At 40.1% G+C, this 17,037-nt stretch overlaps 1 protein-coding gene across 6 annotated transcripts in view; it reads right to left on the bottom strand.

The window, feature by feature from the left end:
• LOC127946136 (dnaJ homolog subfamily C member 13) overlaps window positions 1–17,037 on the bottom strand; it is a 38,452-nt gene that overhangs the window by 12,642 nt on the left and 8,773 nt on the right. For 3 of the 6 annotated variants that reach the window (XM_052542454.1, XM_052542450.1, XM_052542451.1), the window contains exons 6-33: window positions 16,530–16,730; window positions 16,082–16,288; window positions 15,903–15,998; window positions 9,125–9,216; window positions 8,875–9,041; window positions 8,695–8,774; window positions 8,446–8,615; window positions 7,620–7,719; window positions 7,435–7,542; window positions 7,200–7,355; window positions 6,490–6,546; window positions 6,276–6,397; window positions 6,132–6,207; window positions 5,956–6,051; window positions 3,919–4,059; window positions 3,153–3,170; window positions 2,770–2,852; window positions 2,525–2,678; window positions 2,105–2,208; window positions 1,869–2,028; window positions 1,733–1,795; window positions 1,558–1,659; window positions 1,273–1,377; window positions 995–1,197; window positions 815–899; window positions 588–742; window positions 439–484; window positions 197–351 (exon numbers count right to left, since the gene is read on the bottom strand). In XM_052542454.1, the coding sequence (XP_052398414.1) occupies window positions 197–351; window positions 439–484; window positions 588–742; window positions 815–899; window positions 995–1,197; window positions 1,273–1,377; window positions 1,558–1,659; window positions 1,733–1,795; window positions 1,869–2,028; window positions 2,105–2,208; window positions 2,525–2,678; window positions 2,770–2,852; window positions 3,153–3,170; window positions 3,919–4,059; window positions 5,956–6,051; window positions 6,132–6,207; window positions 6,276–6,397; window positions 6,490–6,546; window positions 7,200–7,355; window positions 7,435–7,542; window positions 7,620–7,719; window positions 8,446–8,615; window positions 8,695–8,774; window positions 8,875–9,041; window positions 9,125–9,216; window positions 15,903–15,998; window positions 16,082–16,288; window positions 16,530–16,730 (3,302 nt within the window). Of the gene's footprint in view, window positions 1–196; window positions 352–438; window positions 485–587; window positions 743–814; window positions 900–994; window positions 1,198–1,272; window positions 1,378–1,557; window positions 1,660–1,732; window positions 1,796–1,868; window positions 2,029–2,104; window positions 2,209–2,524; window positions 2,679–2,769; window positions 2,853–3,152; window positions 3,171–3,918; window positions 4,060–5,955; window positions 6,052–6,131; window positions 6,208–6,275; window positions 6,398–6,489; window positions 6,547–7,199; window positions 7,356–7,434; window positions 7,543–7,619; window positions 7,720–8,185; window positions 8,403–8,445; window positions 8,616–8,694; window positions 8,775–8,874; window positions 9,042–9,124; window positions 9,217–15,902; window positions 15,999–16,081; window positions 16,289–16,529; window positions 16,731–17,037 lie in introns of those variants that run through there. The other 3 variants (XM_052542452.1, XM_052542453.1, XM_052542455.1) reach the window with 3 other exon arrangements.

The following is a 17,037-nucleotide window of genomic DNA, read 5'->3' as shown; positions in this document are numbered from 1 at the left end:
CACATAAGAATCAAAGTTGGCACACCACAGCTCCAAAAGCAGAACAATATTTAACTATGTTCATCACTTCTGGAGCAGTGCTGTGCCAACTTTGATTCTCCTGCTTGGATTTTTTTGTGGCTGAGCTTTTGTCCGGCTGGATGTGCAGAGAAACGGCTCAGAAACAGGAAGTCCAGAGCGAGGAACCAGATCTGACCTCATCTCGCTGCTCCAGATGGCTTCAGGCGTGTCAAACTCTCCCAGGAAGATCTCGGAGAAGCGCTCGGCCTCGTAGTTCTCCAGGTAACACACCATGGCCTCCGGCAGCATGGAGCCCAACACACTCCTCTGAACGATGTCCAGACCTTTAGCCTGCGGGTCAAACACATGCTCAGATTAACTGTTCCCTGTCTTTACATGCACTGTGAGAGACGGCAGATCATCAGATGAAGCAGTCACCTCCTCAGATTTAAAGGCCTGCTTCAGGTGAGTGTACTTCAGGAACCTGGAGAGAAGAACACAGTTACACATACAGCACGTTATCGAAACACGTGATCAGGAGCTGATGACATCAGTCAGCTGTGATGGGCTGAGACGCAGGAGAGTACCGGGCCACGGGCAGCACGTTTGAGCCGGTGTACATCATGATGAAGAAGAAGACTCCGCTCAGGTAGAGACGCTGCAGGTTAGGGTTGTCCTGCATCACCAGGTACAGCAGGTTAGCCACCTTCTCCACCAGGATGGGGTCAAAGGTCAGGAGCAGCTGTGGAGGACAGGAGGATGTCAGCGGTTTCTAAACACAGCTCTAGAGGAGCACAGAGACAGAGATGTGTACCTGGACGATGTGTGGCAGACAGGTGTTATCACTGATGAGTCTCTTCACCTTCGGGAGAGGTCTGATGATGGCATTGTCCTGATCCCTGAACACACAAACACAGAAATACAGGCATGTTTAAACATATTGTGTGTGTGTGTGTGTGTGTGTGTGGAGCAGCTGTGAGGAGCGGGACTGTACCGGCTGGGGAAGTAGGAGCACATGGTGATCAGCATGTTGAGGATGAGCGTGGCCAGATCGGTCTCGTTCATCACGGCCTGTCCTCCGGCCAGCAGACACCACTTCAGCTGAGGGATGGACTGCAGCGGCCGCCAGCCGTCCATGCCCTGAGCCCAGCAGCGGGTCTTAGCCGTTAGCGTCCCAGCGCTCCAGAACTCCTGCATCTGAGGACACGGATCACCAGCTCAAACACCAGATCACCTCCGATCACACGCTCCAGCTCTGCTGCAGATACTCACCTCCTCAAAGCCGAAAGGCCCTCTCCTCTCTTTATCTGCGTTCCCGAAGTACCACTCCTTCTCGCTCTCGCGCTTCATGTCTGGAGAAGCCTCCAACACATTACTCTGAAAACAGCACAGACTTCAACATCTGGACATTACCCATCATCAGCATACCACTGTTTAAAAGACTCCTCTCCTGCTCAAGGCTGTGTTTATCTGATCACAAATACAGTAAAACTGAAATATTCCTCCAGTGTACAGCACTGATCTCTCTCTCTCTGCAGCAGTGTGTTTGGGCAGTACCTGCAGCGGCACCGTGGCTCTGTTAGTGTGAAGGTGAGCGAGGGTCAGCAGATCCACCAGTATACGCACTCCGTTAGAGTCCATCACATCCTTCACATTTCTCTGTCAGAACAGAAGAGTTAGACCCTGGATGTGTGATCAGCAGCTCTGAGGTTCATCAGCAGACGTGTCTCACCTTGTTGAGGATGAGTTTGTTGAGGAAGAGGATGAGTCGGTCTCTCTCCAGCTTGTCTGTACACTGCACAGGAGCAAAAACACGAGGTTAAAACAGTGATTCTAGACACACATCCCTGTAACTTCAGCACACTGACCCGGTCCAGCATGCCCACGATGTACTTGGTGTCAGCGAACGGTCCGATCTCCTCGCAGCACTTCCCGTAGACGATGGAGAGCGCCTGCAGACACACACACTTCATGGCCACTTTAGGAGTCAGCAGGAAGCGATGGTAGAGCTCGTTAAAGAACTCGTATCTAGAGAACAACACAGAGGAAGATCAGCACAATAACAGCCAGACCAACACGGCTCAGAGTCTGTTCAGACACCTACGATCTCTTGATGGCTCCAGACTCCTCGTTCTCATCCTCCTCCAGCAGCAGACGCAGGTAATAATCTCCGATCTTAATCTCGTCAGAGAGACACTCGTACTTCACCTGAACACAAGCAGACATCCGTTCTAGCGCTGATTCACATGCGGTCAGAAACACTGCGCTGGGAAATACAGCTCTGTTCTATACTCATATATCCTTAGTTTTCTGTATTAAAGTTTTGATATTATTATTATATTTGAATTGCTTGTCTTCTGTTTGTTCTGTCACTCATAATAATCACATCTGATCGGCTTCAGTAACCTGTAAAATCTATAAACTGTGAGTGTAGACTGCATGCTCTTAACGCTGCGAGTGTTTCTCCCCGTGACACTGAATCACATCACATCAGAGTTTCTCCAGTGTTAGTGATGAGACAGACCTCGAACTCTTGGTGGTTCCAGGAGATGATGCTAGCGCTGCCCAGCTCTCGGTCCACACCGAAGGAGCGCATCTCGGCCTCCAGAGCGTCCCGCAGCTCCTCACGTGTCTTCAGGTTCCAGATCAGGTTCGAGCGAGCGTGATCCAGCTGGAACCTGCACACACACACACACACACACACACAGCAGCGTCACAGCTCTGATGACCACACACACACAGAACTCAATCATTAAACACATCCTTTACTTGTAGTAGAACAGCTCCCAGTTGGACTCGATCTTGATCCGCTGCCGTCTCTTCCTCAGGATCACCGGCTTCTGGTTTACACTCTACAATCAGTAACACACCATCTCTACAGCACATTCTGCTTATAACACTGGTTTAAGAGACAAGCAGAGCTATTATGGGATGTGAGGGTAATGCTGACGACACCAGAGCTGTGAAGTTATGATCCTGCTCTAAACACTGAACACATGGAGGACAGCTGATCTAATACAGTCAGTGTGTGACAGCTACAGACAGAACACACACACACACACACACCCGTGTTACATGAGACCGAGAGACTGACATGAGAGAGGGAGGGGCTAACAGAGAGAGACAGTCTCTGATTGGACGAAACTACTCACCAGGTTGTTCCTGTCCTGCTGCATTGATTGACAGCAGAAACCCCAATAAGAGCCGATGGGGGGGCAGAGATAAGAGAGGTTAAAGGTCACATCAGCCGTTTCTAATGAACACTGTGTCAGTCTCAGTGAAGCTGGCTTTAATGGCAGTGTGATTAGAGGCTCAAGAGCAAAGAAACGATGATGATGATGGTGTAAGTCATGCTCATGATCCCAAAGCTGTGTCTTCATCTGCAGCTCATGCTTCACATCAATCATCATCTTGGGTTTACAGTGGAGACTAGATGATATCATTCAATGTAAATCTCAAAATGAATATCCCTTTTTTATTATTTACATTATAATTTGATTCCTAAATACATGCATTTTAAAATTAGACACAGAATAATCATTTTGTCAATCATTAGCCTATATTTCATATGATCAAAAATAATGGCACAGAATTATGACAACATTAATTGATCAGTTTACTGGCACAGACTGGAATTTTATCCCTTTTTTCCCCTAATTTTAGCCGTGAAATGTGGAGCAGTGCTCTCAGAAACAGTGACGGTCTGCAGATGCTTCATCAGATCTCGAGCGAGCCACGTTTGAGCGTTTATTAGTGAAGACCAGAGACAGAAGATCAGAGGAACTCATCACACATGAAGCACAGCAGTCTGAACAGCTTCCCCATCCAGAGCAGCAAAACAGAGAGATATCAGCCCAGCTCTAGTGTTAGCATGCCCAGCCCAGACCTGACCCCAGCAGAGACGCAGACGACGCTCACCTCCTTCTGAGTGATGCCCATCTTATCTCTCCAGTGCATCAGAACCACGTCAGCCTTCTCTTTGGCGAACTTCTCCACCTCTTTAGCAGCTTTACCTGCGATACGCTGCCACTCCGGGACCTTATTCCTGCCAAACTGGTCCTGCAGAACAACATTACTAGTGATTAAAGGTGCAGGGTGTAATAAAGACAGCTGGAGCAGGAGATCAGATCTGTTGTGTCTCCCGCTGATGCTCACACAGGTTGCCAGATTGAGGACGTGCAACAGGACGAGCGGACGATGAGCCTTACACTGATGAGCTGAGTTTAATATTGCTCTGGATATACTGATTTTTAGGTGATGTCAAGGCTTTTTAGGTGGGGTCTCTTCCCACCACTGGCACCCCAAAGTGTCAAAAACGGGCAGTGGGCGGAGTCACACAGACAACACAAAACCATTCTGTCATGGAACGCACAGCTCAATCAAAGCGGCTGTAGAAACAGATGCAAACCTAAATATCTGCAAATGTGATATTTTTATGCTTAAGTACAAACAAGGGATTTTGGGCTGTTCAGCTGCTCATAAAGTGTTTTTCTGAAAACTATTTTTATACACAAGTATTTATTTTATTGCACTCATCTATTGGCGCCTGTAGATTTAATTTCTAATCTATACCTTTAAATCCCATAACGGTTACCGTCCCACCTGTGGGACGCTTGGCACTCTTTTGTGTTGTCGTCTTTTTCTCTATAAAATATTTTAGTAAAAATCATAAATCATATATCATTTGAAAGCTTAGAAGCCCAAGATTCATCCTGTGAAAACCATTTTGAAATCGGACATTGCTTTACCATGGAAATGGTACTTTAATATCTAATGGCGGTCTCCTCCCACTGAGTGGGCAGGGCCAAGTGTCATAAAACATAATGCATTACGGTCTTCTAGAACCAAAACGTTTTATAATTTTGGCAACAAACATATCATCAGAAAGGTCTGAGTCTCAGGATTTCATATTTGGTGGTTATTTTGAGATAGAAGTAAAATTCACAGAGAAATCCAGAGAAAAAATCATTATGCAAAATTCAAAATAGTTTTGATGACTCCCAGTGGCTGTGTGTGGTATGACACCCTAAATAAAATCTCACAGGAACCTCAATTTTTTACATATCAACTTCAAATTTATAACATAACTTATGTAGACACAAGGCTTTAATTTTATACCAATTTTAGAGTAAAACCTGTTGTGTAAAATATTGATAATTAATAAAATAAAATGAATATAGCGCATATTATTTATAGTACATTTAAACTTCTATAACTTTTTGATACTTAATGTTTTTGAAAAAACTTTTGCCAAAATCTGCTAATTTTCTTCTTTAAAAAGAGACCAACCTTATGTTTATATTCCAAAGTGTTCATAAATAACAGCAATTTTAGTTTGGATAGTGCACTTTAATGCCTATTTAAAAAATGGGGGGGTGACAGTTAAGGAGTTAAAGAGGTTTATTCTCTACAGTTTATTCCTCTCTGTACTCTGAAGGTTTGTTCATATTTAATTCACACTGATTTATACTTTTGAATCCTTTTTTAATTCTAAAACCTTTATTAAAAGTATTTTCTGATTTATGAAGTGATTAAAATATTAATTAGAACCAGGCTTCATCCAGTGTTCAGATTTCTGTCCTGAAAGTGTATAATAGTGCATATTTGAATTTATTGCATATTTAAACATAACATTTCAGAAAACTTTGCAATACACACAATGCTTGCAATTCTTAACCAGTACATTGGTGAAGTATGGTGAGACTGTTATCAGTGATTATAAAAGCACATATTCTGCTTCCCTTATTCGAGCACTACTGCACTAACAATTAATAACCAGCAAATTAGGAGTTAACTGAAGCAAAAGTTGAGGTTAGGGTTAATATTGAGAAATGGACCTTAAAATAACGTGTGACCGGTGAGATTAGTTAAACGATTCATCCTATATTTCATTAAAAGAGGATATCTGAGAGTTAGGCTAGCAGGTTAGCAGGTTAGCAGGCTAGTGGCTCGTACCGTGGCGATCTTCACGTTGTCTCGTATGTGCATGCGGTCCACGTCCTTCTCAGGCACGGGGTCAGAGCTGTCCAGATACGCCAGCAGACCGGTGGGCTGAAGGACAGACAGTGTTTGATGATTTCAGAGCTACTTCTAGCAGAAAAGCATTGGTGAATGTCCAGTCTGTGTCTCACCAGGATCCTCTTCAGCAGGTTCAGGGCCGTGGGGTTTTCCGCCGTCCACAGACCCACCAGGTGACGACTCAGCTGCCTGCGTGTGATAAACCCGTGATCAGGCCTGTGTTACAGTGTGAGGAGGTCAGTGTGAGCTGAACTGACCTGTTGGTGAGCATCCGCTGGTCAGAGCTGATGGTGAACATGGAGGTGTGCAGGTGTCTGGGCAGAGCTCCTTCACTCAGAGCCAGCTCCTGCATCTTACTGGAGATCTCCTTCTCTCCCTCCTGAGGACGACACGCTGGGATCAGACACACACACACACACACAGACTCACACAGACTCACACACACACTGGAGGAACAGCGGCTGGACTCACCTCGATGATGGCCTTCATGATCAGACCCGCACCTTTGACGATGGCCATCGAGGGATGCTGTGAGAGAAACACCACACACACTACTGTTCAAAAGACATCTATAATCAAGGATGCATTAAAGACATAGTTCAGCCAAAAATGAAAATGACCCCATGGTTTACTCGCCCTCGAGTCTTCCTAAGTGTGTATGACTTTCGGACAAATCCAATCAGAGTTATTGCTGTTTATAAAGTTGTAAATATGTATATTTGTCTCATTTGATATTTTGCCTTTATTAACCCCTGAGCTTTTTTATTTTTATTTTTTATTTCAAATTTATACATTTATTTCAAATAAATGCTGTTTCTTTTTAACTTTGTTCATCTGTGAATCCTGAAAAATAAAATCTATCACAGTTTCCACAGAAATATTGTGCAGCACAACTGTGTTTAACACTGATAATAATCAGAAATGTTTCTTGAGCAGTAAATCATCATATTATTCTGATTTCTGAAGATCATGTTACACTGAAGACTGGAGGAATGATGCTGAAAATACAGCGGAGCATCACAGAAATACATTACACTTTAACACAGATTCACACAGAACACAGATGATTCACACTGGAGTAATATTACACTGTTTTTTTCTTCTTCTGTATTTCTGAACAAATAATGCAGCTTTTTTTTTTTTTAGCAGAAGAGACTTTTGATCATCATCTGACCCCTGACCTGGAAGAGTTTGAAGAGTGTGCGTCCGTCGGAGGCCACCATCTCCAGCAACATGTCGAACTGCTGGCCCTCGGTGGTCTCGCTGTAAGGAGCGCAGAGGGCAAAGGTCAGGAAGTCCAGAAGTGAGCTGATCACTAGTGCTCCTGAGCCGTGCTCCTGATGAAAGAGAAACAGGTGAGTGACCTTCATCATCATCATCATCATCATCACGCTGCTCTACAGGCCTGGGACGCACCACGTTACTGATCAGCTTCTCCAGCAGATTCTCCAGGAACTTCTTGGAGGAGAGCAGAGAGGCTTTGTTCAGCTGCTCCTGGCGCAGGTCGTAATCATCGTGCATCGGCTGCAGAGCACAGCGGGGACATGTGAGGAGACGGTCATGAGCGTGACTCTACAGGAGCTTCAGTGAGCGTCACTTACACACATGAGAGCACACAGCATGTCTATGGCTGCATGCGTCACACCGTTCTGGTTTCTCTTCAGTGCTTTAACAGTTTTCACTCCCAGCTTCTCTCTAAACCTGCAACACGCCCAAAACATTTATATGCAATATAAACATTTAGTTATGTATATACAATAAAATCACTGTGAAAAAAAATGGCATTTTTAATAATCCATTGAATATTTGCAGGTTGATTACAAATACTGAATGAATACTAGATGTATAAATAGTGGAAAGGAGAACAACCAGTCAATTCATACATCTCAGTGACCCAGAGACGGAGAAATAATGAAATATGACAGAAACATTTGAGAGAGAGAGAGAGAGAGAGAGAGAAAGAGAGAGAGAGAGAGAGAGAGAGAGTGTGAGAGAGAGAGAGAGAGAGAGAGAGAGAGAGAGCAGGAGTAAAGTATTTAAACAAAGAAAGGGAAATGGCAAACAAATGAAGATAATCTTAAAATGGTCAGACTAAGCCAATGGAGAGACAGATGGACAGAAATGAGAAGGAAAAGGGGTACACTGAGATATATGGACTAATATTTACATTGCGGGTTCGAGTCCACCCATGGGACCAGATCTAAGAACAACAGAGTGTTTTTATTAAACCCAGACAGAACTGAGCAGCTCAGCAAACAGATCAAGAGAAGGACAGTGAAGAATAACTGAGTGTGAACTGAAGGATTGAGATCATCATGAACCAGTAAGAGGCCAGAGAACTAACTCCACACAATAACCTCAGGCACATTTGAGTGTGATATAAATGCTAATATCTGTGGTGCGTGTTATTCTGGTGGAGGCCTGTACTTGGGCAGCTGTGTGAAGGCCTGGAAGCCCGCTTTAGATGCCACCAGACGCCTGAGGGCCTGGAACTGTGCCTCCAGCTCAGAGTTGGGCCCCGGCAGCTCCACGTCCTGAGATAAGAGCGCCAGGACCGCATTACTGATCAGTTTCTCCTTGTTCTCTGAGAAAAGACCCTACAGGAAGAGAACGGAGAGAATTAAAGTGAAACATGAAAACACTGAGCCCCAGCACACAGAGATGAAGCAGACTCACGTCCTGAGTGACGGCGTGTAACACTCCACTGTAAGAGATGTTGGCGTTAAATCTGAACACTGCATCTGCAAAATTACAATCTACAAGAAAGAAGAACAAACAGAACCAAGTTACTCGAGTGCACAACCAAAAAACAATTACAAAACCTTAATTGATGTGAAGAGTTAATACAGGACGCACTGGGAGGAGCAGCGAGGAAGCGCAGGTGCAGGCTCTCCACCTCCTCATCCACAGGCATACTGAGCAGACCCCAGCGCTGACCCCTGTGTGTGGGGGCCATCTTCACACACACGTCCCTGTTCCCCGACGCACGCACGCTGTCCAGCAGACTCGCCAGCAGAGAGTCCCTGCACACACACACACACACACACACACCGTCAGACTCTGAGATCACCAGCAGAACCACACACGAGCGTCTGAGATGCTGTACCTTTCTGTGGAGCAGTACTTGCGTATCTGACCACGGATGAACTCGACAGTGAACACCTGAGGATTGTCTGCATCACAGATCAGAGCGAACACCTGCACACACACACACACAGTTTTTTTTCTCTCTTTATCTTTTTATCTCATAATTGTTACTTTTTTTCTTGCAATTTCTCACAATTCAGACCTTGGTTCTCAGAATTGCAAATTTTTAACTCGAGTTTATATCTCACAATTCAGAGTTTACATCACAATTCTGAGTTTAGATCTCATAATTCTAAGTTTATCTCACAATTCAGAGTTTATCTCACAATTCAGAGTTTAGATCTCATAATTCTAAATTTATCTCACAATTCAGAGTTTAAATCTCATAATTCTAAGTTTATCTCACAATTCTGAGTTTATCTCACAATTCGAGTTTAGATCTCATAATTCTGAGTTTATCTCACAATTCTGAGTTTAAATCTCATAATTCTAAGTTTCTCACAATTCAGAGTTTATATCTCAAAATTCTGAGTTTATCTCACAATTCTAAGTTTATCTCACAATTCTGAGTTTATATCTCACAATTCTGAGTTTATCTCACAATTCGAGTTTATATCTCACAATTAATTTATATCTCCTAATTCAGAGTTTAGATCTCATAATTCTAAGTTTATCTCACAATTCTGAGTTTATCTCACAATTCAGAGTTTAAATCTCATAATTCTAAGTTTATCTCACAATTCTGAGTTTATCTCACAATTCGAGTTTAGATCTCATAATTCTGAGTTTATCTCACAATTCTGAGTTTAAATCTCATAATTCTAAGTTTCTCACAATTCAGAGTTTATATCTCAAAATTCTGAGTGTATCTCACAATTCTAAGTTTATCTCCCAATTCAGAGTTTATATCTCACAATTCTGAGTTTATCTCACAATTCGAGTTTAGATCTCATAATTCTAAATTTATCTCACAATTCGAGTTTAGATCTCATAATTCTAAGTTTATCTCAAATTCAGAGTTTATATCTCACAATTCTGAGTTTCTCACAATTCTGAGTTTATCTCACAATTCGAGTTTATATCTCACAATTAATTTATATCTCCTAATTCAGAGTTTAGATCTCATAATTCTGAGTTTATCTCACAATTCTGAGTTTATCTCACAATTCGAGTTTAGATCTCATAATTCTAAGTTTTTCTCACAATCCGAGTTTAGATCTCATAATTCTAAGTTTATCTCACAATCCGAGTTTAGATCTCATAATTCTAAGTTTATCTCACAATTCTGAGTTTCTCACAATTCTGAGTTTAAATCTCATAATGCTAAGTTTATCTCACAATTCTGAGTTTAAATCTCATAATTCTAAGTTTATCTCACAATTCAGAGTTGATCTCACAATTCAGAGTTGCTCTCACAATTCAGAGTTTAGATCTCATAATTCTAAGTTTATCTCACAATTCAGAGTTTATATCTCACAATTCTGAGTTTATCTCACAATTCAAGTTTAGATCTCATAATTCTAAGTTTATCTCACAATTCAATTTTATATCTCACAATTCGAGTTTAGATCTCATAATTCTGAGTTTATCTGACAATTCTTAGTTTCTATCTCACATTTCTGAGTTTATCTCAAAATTCTAGTTTAGATCTCATAATTCTAAGTTTATCTCACAATTTAGTTTATATCTCACAATTCTGAGTTTATCTCACAACTCTAAGTTTAAATCTCATAATTCTGAGTTTATATCTCAATTCTGAGTTTATATCTCATAATTCTAAGTTTATCTCACAATTCTGAGTTTATCTCACAATTCGAGTTTAGATATCATAATTATAAGTTTATCTCACAATTCGAGTTTAGATCTCATAATTCCAAGTTTATCTCACAATTCGAGTTTAGATCTCATAATTCTAAATTTATCTCACAATTCAGAGATTATATCTCACAATTCTAGGCTTAAATCTCATAATTCTAAATTTATCTCACAATTCTGAGTTTATATCACACAATTAATTTATATCTCCTAATTCTGAGTTTAGATCTCATAATTCTAAGTTTATCTGACAATTCAAGTTTATAGCTCACAATTTAATTTTATATCTCACAATTCGAGTTTAGATCTCTTAATTCTAAGTTTATATCTCACAATTCTGAGTTTATCTGACAATTCTTAGTTTCTATCTCACAATTCTGAGTTTCTCACAATTCTGAGTTTAAATCTCATAATTCTAAGTTTATCTCACAATTCAGAGTTAAAATCTCATAATTCTAAGTTTATCTCACAATTCGAGTTTAGATCTCAATTCTAAGTTTCTCAAAATTCTGAGTTTATCTCACAATTCGAGTTAGATCTCATAATTCTAAGTTTATCTCACAATTTAGAGTTTATCTCACAATTCGAGTTTATATCTCATAATTCTAAGTTTATCTCACAATTCTGAGTTTCTCACAATTTTGAGTTTATATCTCATAATTCTAAGTTTCTATCTCACAATTCTGAGTTTCTCACAATTCTGAGTTTAAATCTCATAATTCTAAGTTTATCTCACAATTCTGAGTTAAAATCTCATAATTCTAAGTTTATCTCACAATTCGAGTTTAGATCTCAATTCTAAGTTTCTCTCACAATTCGAGTTAGATCTCATAATTCTAAGTTTATCTCACAATTTAGAGTTTATCTCACAATTCGAGTTTATATCTCATAATTCTAAGTTTATCTCACAATTCTGAGTTTCTCACAATTTTGAGTTTATATCTCATAATTCTAAGTTTCTCACAATTCAGAGTTTATATCTCACAATTCTGAGTTTCTCACAATTCTGAGTTTAAATCTCATAATTCTAAGTTTATCTCACAATTCAGAGTTAAAATCTCATAATTCTAAGTTTATCTCACAATTCGAGTTTAGATCTCAATTCTAAGTTTCTCAAAATTCTGAGTTTATCTCACAATTCGAGTTAGATCTCATAATTCTAAGTTTATCTCACAATTTAGAGTTTATCTCACAATTCGAGTTTAGATCTCAATTCTAAGTTTCTCAAAATTCTGAGTTTATCTCACAATTCGAGTTAGATCTCATAATTCTAAGTTTATCTCACAATTTAGAGTTTATCTCACAATTCGAGTTTATATCTCATAATTCTAAGTTTATCTCACAATTCTGAGTTTCTCACAATTTTGAGTTTATATCTCATAATTCTAAGTTTCTATCTCACAATTCTGAGTTTCTCACAATTCTGAGTTTAAATCTCATAATTCTAAGTTTATCTCACAATTCTGAGTTAAAATCTCATAATTCTAAGTTTATCTCACAATTCGAGTTTAGATCTCAATTTCTAAGTTTCTCAAAATTCTGAGTTTATCTCACAATTCGAGTTAGATCTCATAATTCTAAGTTTATCTCACAATTTAGAGTTTATCTCACAATTCGAGTTTATATCTCATAATTCTAAGTTTATCTCACAATTCTGAGTTTCTCACAATTTTGAGTTTATATCTCATAATTCTAAGTTTCTCACAATTCAGAGTTTATATCTCACAATTCTGAGTTTCTCACAATTCTGTGTTTAAATCTCATAATTCTAAGTTTCTCACAATTCAGAGTTTATATCTCATAATTCTAAGTTTCTCACAATTCAGAGTTTAAATCTCATAATTCTGAGTTTCTCACAATTCTGAGTTTATATCTCACAATTCTGAGTTTCTCACAATTCTGAGTTTATATCTCATAATTCTAAGTTTCTCACAATTCAGAGTTTATATCTCACAATTCTGAGTTTCTCACAATTCTGAGTTTAAATCTCATAATTCTAAGTTTCTCACAATTCAGAGTTTATATCTCACTAGGCTTGGGCGGTAATACGGTAATATGGTATACCGCGGGATCTAAAAATAGCAACGGTATCACTTCCGGGTTTCGACCGAACGAGAAGGAAGAGGTGGTAAATAAGGATGAGGCTATTTGAAAATTGTGCCCTCACGAAAAAAGATGACTCTGGGAATATGCTGCAAAAAAAAAAAAAAAAAAAAAAAGCCGATGCAATGGCAGGTCCTGTCGGCATCGGCAACGTAGAGGACCGAATCGGAGCTGAAATAACAGCCTACTGTTTAGAGCCAGTTACTCAAGGAGACGAGGACCCACTTCATTCATGGAAAAATGCTGACTGGTGTTTTCCCCAGATGTCGCGAGTGGCACGATAGTAGGCAAGCACACCATCAAGGTTTTCAGCACCGCAGGTAAAGTTGTCGGTCCACAACGTGCCCTAGCGAAAAATCTTGACTAGATTGTATTTCTACATTCGTTCCTATTGGCACTGTTTATTTTTTATTTATTTGGATTCGGGTATTTTTATTTGGTTTTCATTAAAAACTATTTTGGAAAAGAAGACTGGAAAGAAGTTCGCTCTCTTTTATAATCTGCTCTTTGTTATTTGAAGTTGTTCATGCAGTGTGATTTTTATGGATGGGCGTTTTTCCGCAAAGATCACATTCGAATAATTTTGAGCTCACAAAAAACGAATATTCGAATATTCGTTTATTTAAATTAAGTTTAATGAGACAGACGTTATTTTTCAGCAACATTTATTGTTTCTGTCATTTTGGAACAAGCTTACACACAATAAGCTTGAACATTACACATCCTGTTTTGTAGCTGAAAAACTTTAACAACGCAAACAAACAAAAGTATAGCCTACAGATTAAAAGCAAAAAATAAAATAAAATAAAAATAAAATATGAACAAAGAAAAAACGTAAAGCAGCCTGCCGCAATTATGACATTGTACAGAATATAGCTTACACTTAGCCTAACTTTGAAACTGTCTGCAAATCTTTTTTGCTTTTTTTTTTTTTCTATTGTTTTACATGTTCTTGTTAAGAAACACGGGCATGTAAACATGATCGGGGGAAAGTCGGCTCCGTCTGTTAAAAATAAGGCCGGCCGCAGAGAAAACGCGCTCTGACTGCACAGATGTTGGCGGGACTCACAAATAGCGGTGTGCTTTTGTTTCACCACTGAATGGGATCCTCATCTGGTGGAATACATGGCTCCAGCAGGAACTGTTCCCACTCGTCTCGGCTGGAGTCTCTGTAATCATCGCTGAAGAACTGGAGAAGAAGAAGATCTTTTCCGACGAGTGGGCATTGCATCCTCTTTATCGTTGGTGACGCACCACTCGTCTCGCATCAAGGAAAATGTTCTGATAATGTTCAAAAAAGTTTTTTTTCTTTCTTCTCTCATGTTTTCATCGAGAAACCTGAGATCTTTGGGCCGAGGGTCTAGGGCAGATGCGAGAAGAGGAGTTTTCACTGCATTCTCCAAGTTAGCGGTGTTTATTCGTTGCTTGAGAGACGCCGGAACAATGTTCTTGAATGCGGTCACTTTCTGTGATTCTCCACGGCATATTTGAAGTACTGTAGAAGACCGCAGTTCTTATTCATTCATTAATTATTTTTTGCTTTCATACATCAAATATGCCATGGAGAATCACAGAAAGTGACCGAATTAGGTTTTATTGTGGACTTTTTTCCCTTTTTTCTTTTCTTTATGGCAAGCAAAAATATGTCGAAATTCGAATATCATTTTTATTTATCGAATAATTAGAGCCGAACGAATATTATAATAATAATATCTGTGCACACCCCAAGTGATTTTATTGATTTGTGTGCGCATCTCTGCGCAAAAACTGTTCTGTATATTTATGTTAATTTAATTATGTTTGACTATTGCTATTTGTTACTAATAAAAGTTGTTAATATTGTTGTGCATGTCATTTTGTTCTTGTTTCAGTATTAGTGTTTGGTATTCAGTTTCTGAATGGTTTAGGCACAAGCCAACAGTTTGGTGATGCTGTCTCAGGTTTACGTCATATTTTTTTAATTATTCACGGTAATACCGCATACCGAGGTAAAATAGGGAGGAGGTTTGACGGTATCAAAATTTGGATACCGCTCAAGCCTATATCTCACAATTCTGAGTTTAAATCTCATAATTCTAAGTTTATCTCACAATTCAGAGTTTATATCTCACAATTCGATTTTATATCTCACAATTAATTTATATCTCCTAATTCTGAGTTTAGATCTCATAATTCTAAGTTTATCTCACAATTCAAGTTTATAGCTCACAATTCAATTTTATATCTCACAATTCGAGTTTAGATCTCTTAATTCTAAGTTTATCTCACAATTCAAGTTTATAGCTCACAATTCAATTTTATATCTCACAATTCGAGTTTAAATCTCATAATTCAAAGTTTATCTCATAATTCTAAATTATTCTAGCAATTCTGAGTTTATCTCACAATTAACTTCTATCTCCTAATTGAGTTTATATATCCTAATTCTGATTTATAACTCACATTTCTGAATTTCTCACAATTTGCGTTTATATCTCAACATTCTGAGTTTAATGGAGGTTAACTGGTCTCATGCTCAGCTTTTATTCATTGATTTTTCATCTGCTTTTAATACGATCCAATCCCATGTTCCAACTGAAAGGCTTTTAGAACAGTTTACATTGAGTAACAATATTGTGGGCTGGATTCTTCATTTTTTAACGAATAGGACACAGAAAGTAAAACCCTTTCTGACCAGGTTTGTTCCTCTACGGGCTCCTCACAAGGATGTGTGCTTTCACCTCTACCATTTATTCTCTACACAAATATGTATATGTTTTAAAGTATGCAGATGGCACTGTTATTGTTAGTGAGCTTCTAATAGGAGAGTTATCAATATTAAATGTAGCATTGTTTAACCAGACCATGTGTTTCTTGAATTCACTTGTGACGGGACAGACCTCTCCGAAGGGCTTGATGGTGACGATGTTGTAAGAGGCAGGGTCTCGCTCCACCAGACACGTCTCTGTGAGCGCTAGGATCCTCTTCACAGGCTCCTGAGACAAACACAGTCACGAGCATCCATCAGATCTTTCCACACACACACCAGAGAGCACATCAGGTCCTGAGCTGATCTTACCGTGTGCCGCGGCGTGATCTTCTGCACGATGAACTCGGTCAGTGAGGTGATGCACTCGTCCGAACTGTACTTCCCCAGACGCTCGCCGAGGAAGCCCTCGAAGCTCAGAGGATCCTTACGCAGACGCAGCGTGATGCCGATGAAGTTCCCAGCGTGTTCGATCGCACTGCGAATGATCTCATCACGGTGCTCGGACGCAAACAGATGCTGGAGAGAGAGAGAGACAGAGCGTGAGAGTGAAAGAGTGTGTGAGAGGGAGAGAGAGAGAGAGACAGAGCGTGAGAGTGAGAGAGTGTGTGAGAGAGAGAGAGTGAGAGAGAGAGAGAGAGAGTGAGAGAGAGAGAGAGAGAGAGAGAGAGAGAGAGAGAGAGAGAGAGAGAGAGAGAGAGGGGAGGTGAGTTGTGAGTGAGTCTCAGGTCTCAGGGCTGGATCAGGGCTGAACACACACCAGTCTGCCGAAGCCTCCATACAGCACACAGAAGCCTCCCTGATAGTCAGAGAGCTCGGCGAAGCCCTCCACGCAGCGGTAGTCGTACGAGCAGATCACACGGTTGGTCTGAGGGTCGATCTGATCGATGCCTCCCGGAGTCACCTCCAGACACACACTCCTCCGAGCGTCGCTCCAGTGGTGCTTGAAGCAGTTATAGCGCTGAGGAAACAAGAGTCATCAGACACACACAACACTTACTCAAGAGCTTCAAGACGTCAAGACCACGGCCATAAAGGCTGTGATTAAAATCTTTAATCTATTTAATTACAAGGCTTACTCGTTAATCTTATCTTAATGATCTGCATATCAATTTGTGGTGAGAAATTACCCACAAAAGTCAATTCAAGTCATTGCTGTGTTAGATGAGAGAAGCACTGTATGCACATTACAAAAAGTAGCTTTATAAATCATTTAGATTCAACGTTACATAATTAATGATAATAAATGGGTATAAAGGTTTCTTTTT

Source organism: Carassius gibelio, chromosome A24, assembly GCF_023724105.1.
Source record: "Carassius gibelio isolate Cgi1373 ecotype wild population from Czech Republic chromosome A24, carGib1.2-hapl.c, whole genome shotgun sequence".
In the NCBI taxonomy this organism is placed as follows: domain Eukaryota; kingdom Metazoa; phylum Chordata; class Actinopteri; order Cypriniformes; family Cyprinidae; genus Carassius; species Carassius gibelio.
The sequence above is the reverse complement of the archived record's forward strand: the minus strand, read 5'-3'. Positions and strand labels throughout refer to the sequence as shown.